This window comes from Babylonia areolata, chromosome 26, assembly GCF_041734735.1.
Source record: "Babylonia areolata isolate BAREFJ2019XMU chromosome 26, ASM4173473v1, whole genome shotgun sequence".
Lineage (NCBI taxonomy): Eukaryota > Metazoa > Mollusca > Gastropoda > Neogastropoda > Buccinidae > Babylonia > Babylonia areolata.
Window position 1 is genome coordinate 197,501 of NC_134901.1, and position 2,500 is coordinate 200,000.

The 2,500-nt window shown below is 41.2% G+C and overlaps 1 protein-coding gene across 1 annotated transcript in view; it reads left to right on the top strand.

Moving 5' to 3' along the window:
• LOC143300792 (uncharacterized) overlaps window positions 1-2,500 on the top strand; it is a 50,143-nt gene that overhangs the window by 27,763 nt on the left and 19,880 nt on the right. Inside the window, exon 5 of the mRNA XM_076614721.1 lies at window positions 381-522. Within this exon, the coding sequence (XP_076470836.1) occupies window positions 381-522 (142 nt within the window). The remainder of the gene's footprint in view (window positions 1-380; window positions 523-2,500) is intronic.

The window sequence follows — 2,500 nt, forward strand, 5'->3', positions numbered from 1 at the left end:
TGATTATCTGGACGGGAGTTGATCTGAAGACTGTTCTCGTCAAACAAAAAATAAATAAACAAATAAAAACAACTGTATCTTAAAATGAAGATGATACCGCATAATGAAATTCGTATTTTACTATGGATTCCCAGAAAATACTACAGAGGGTGATTTTTTAATAGCAAAAATGTCAAGCTTTCTGACAGATAAGTGAAAAACAGAAACACACACACACACACACACACACACACACACACACACACACATTTGAACAGTGATAAACAATAGTAATATATATATATATATGTATATATATATATATATATATATATATATATATATATATATATATATAAAACGAATGTACAGAGATGCAGTTTTTTCCTTAACGATCTAAGATACACGTGGTGGACCTGACCCCACTCAACGCCTGTCGCTCCGCCGAGGACACAAGCGGCCAAGAAGCGCTCTTCAGCCATCCCCGGTCCTTCCAGTGGTGTCAGTCGCTCCAGCTGTTCCTGGGCGCCGCCTGTCCTGATGGTCGGTGGTCCTGGTTGAGACGATGGTCGTCGGTCTGGCAGCTTCCCAGCGAATGTGGCTTACACTCTTTAGCGTCATGCATCCTCCAGCTGGAGACCCCACCATTCCCCCACGGCCCCAACCCCAAAGTCCCGAACTGTTTTTGGATATTAGGGAGGATGTTCAGTCCCGCTTTTGTCAGGATTCACTGGCTAATTTTAGCGAGAACCGCGTACGTATGCGCGTCTCCATTTCATTTTTTTTGTTTTCCAGGTCACCGAAAGGCTAACGTTTCGTCGTTGAAATCGCTGTTCTGACGAAAGGATTTTTTAACATTTTCTGTGACTTGTTTTGCAAGTTTACAAGATATATTTGGTTTTATAATTACGCCCATTATTTGCTTTAGTCTTCTATGTTTGCTTTGAGCGTGTTTCTTGTCATATATCTGCCATTACGTATTCGAACTGATCTTTTGAAAACTCTGCCGAAAAGTTGTCCGCACAAAAACAGTGCACACCCAGAGAAGCCGGTTGCTGTGGTGGTCTGAGCATGTCGTCACATGACCTACTCGCTCTGCGAGCGACGAAAAATCCACGACGAAAGCGGGCTGCACACCCTCACTATTCTTGTTGGCGTGATAGTGATTTTGTTTTTCGACAGAGAAGAGTCTTCAGCCCCTCGTCCAACCCTCGTTCTTTTTGCTTTCGGACGTGGGGCTGGCAATGGCGGAGTTAATTGTGGTGATAGTGTACCGCGTGCCGGTGATTGATCAAAATATTGGATGAGAAAACATTTACAAGGAGAGTATGTTGTACAGCACTGTGTTATTATTGTGTTGTATTTGTTGTGTTTTATGATGTTGTGTTCTTACCACTTCTCACAACACGTTTCTCCTTGTCAGAATCTGGCCTTTTCTCCAGATCACCACAGTACTGCAATATCTTACCTGTTTAATACAAGTTATGTTGTCGTTTTTTTGTTTGGTTGAATTTGTACATAAATCAATCGCAACCAATTTATTTCTGTGTCCTTTATTACGGGGTAAGCGCGTCTCTATTATACGAGGCCACCATTCTTTTTTCCCCCTCTCATGTACATGACTAATCAGAGTGGAATTTCGTTCATGATTTTTGGCCAATGTTACTTTTTTATTGTACACGGGACTACGGATTGTCATCTCATGCGAAAGGCTAGTACCCGGACCACCCCTCAAGTCAGTAAAAATCCCAGTCCCCCACTTCCTGGTTGGGCGCTTTATTCACAACCATATCTCTCCCTGTTCCTTTGCCAGCAAGAAACAGCTTTATTCACAACCATATCTCTCCCTGTTCCTTTGCCAGCAAGAAACAGCTTTATTCACAAACATATCTCTCCCTGTTCCTTTGCCAGCAAGAAACAGCTTTATTCACAACCATATCTCTCCCTGTTCCTTTGCCAGCAAGAAACAGCTTTATTCACAACCATATCTCTCCCTGTTCCTTTGCCAGCAAGAAACATATCTCTCCCTGTTCCTTTGTCAGCAAGAAACAAACATATTTTAAAACAAAATTTTGTCAGGGACAAGCATTTCCTTTTTTTTCTTTTTCTTTTTGTGTGTTTGTGTGCGTGTGTTTGTGTGTGTGCGTGCGTGCGTGCGTGCGTACGTGTGTGAGTGTGTGTGCGTGTGTTTGTGTGTGTGCTTGCGTGCGTGTGTGTGTGTGTGTGTATGTGTGTGTGTGTGTGTGTGTGTGTGTAACGTGTTTGACGTGCGCAAAGTTTATGCATCACTTAGTATCACCGGTTATTGTCTCCTTCGAAAAACCTGGAAATAGATTGATGATCAAGATATTATATGGAAATAGATTGATGATCAAGATATTATATGGAAATAGACTGATGATCAAGATATTATATGAAATAGATTGATGACCAAGATATTATATGGAAATAGACTGATGATCAAGATATTATATGGAAATAGACTGATGATCAAGATATTATATGAAATAGATTGATGACC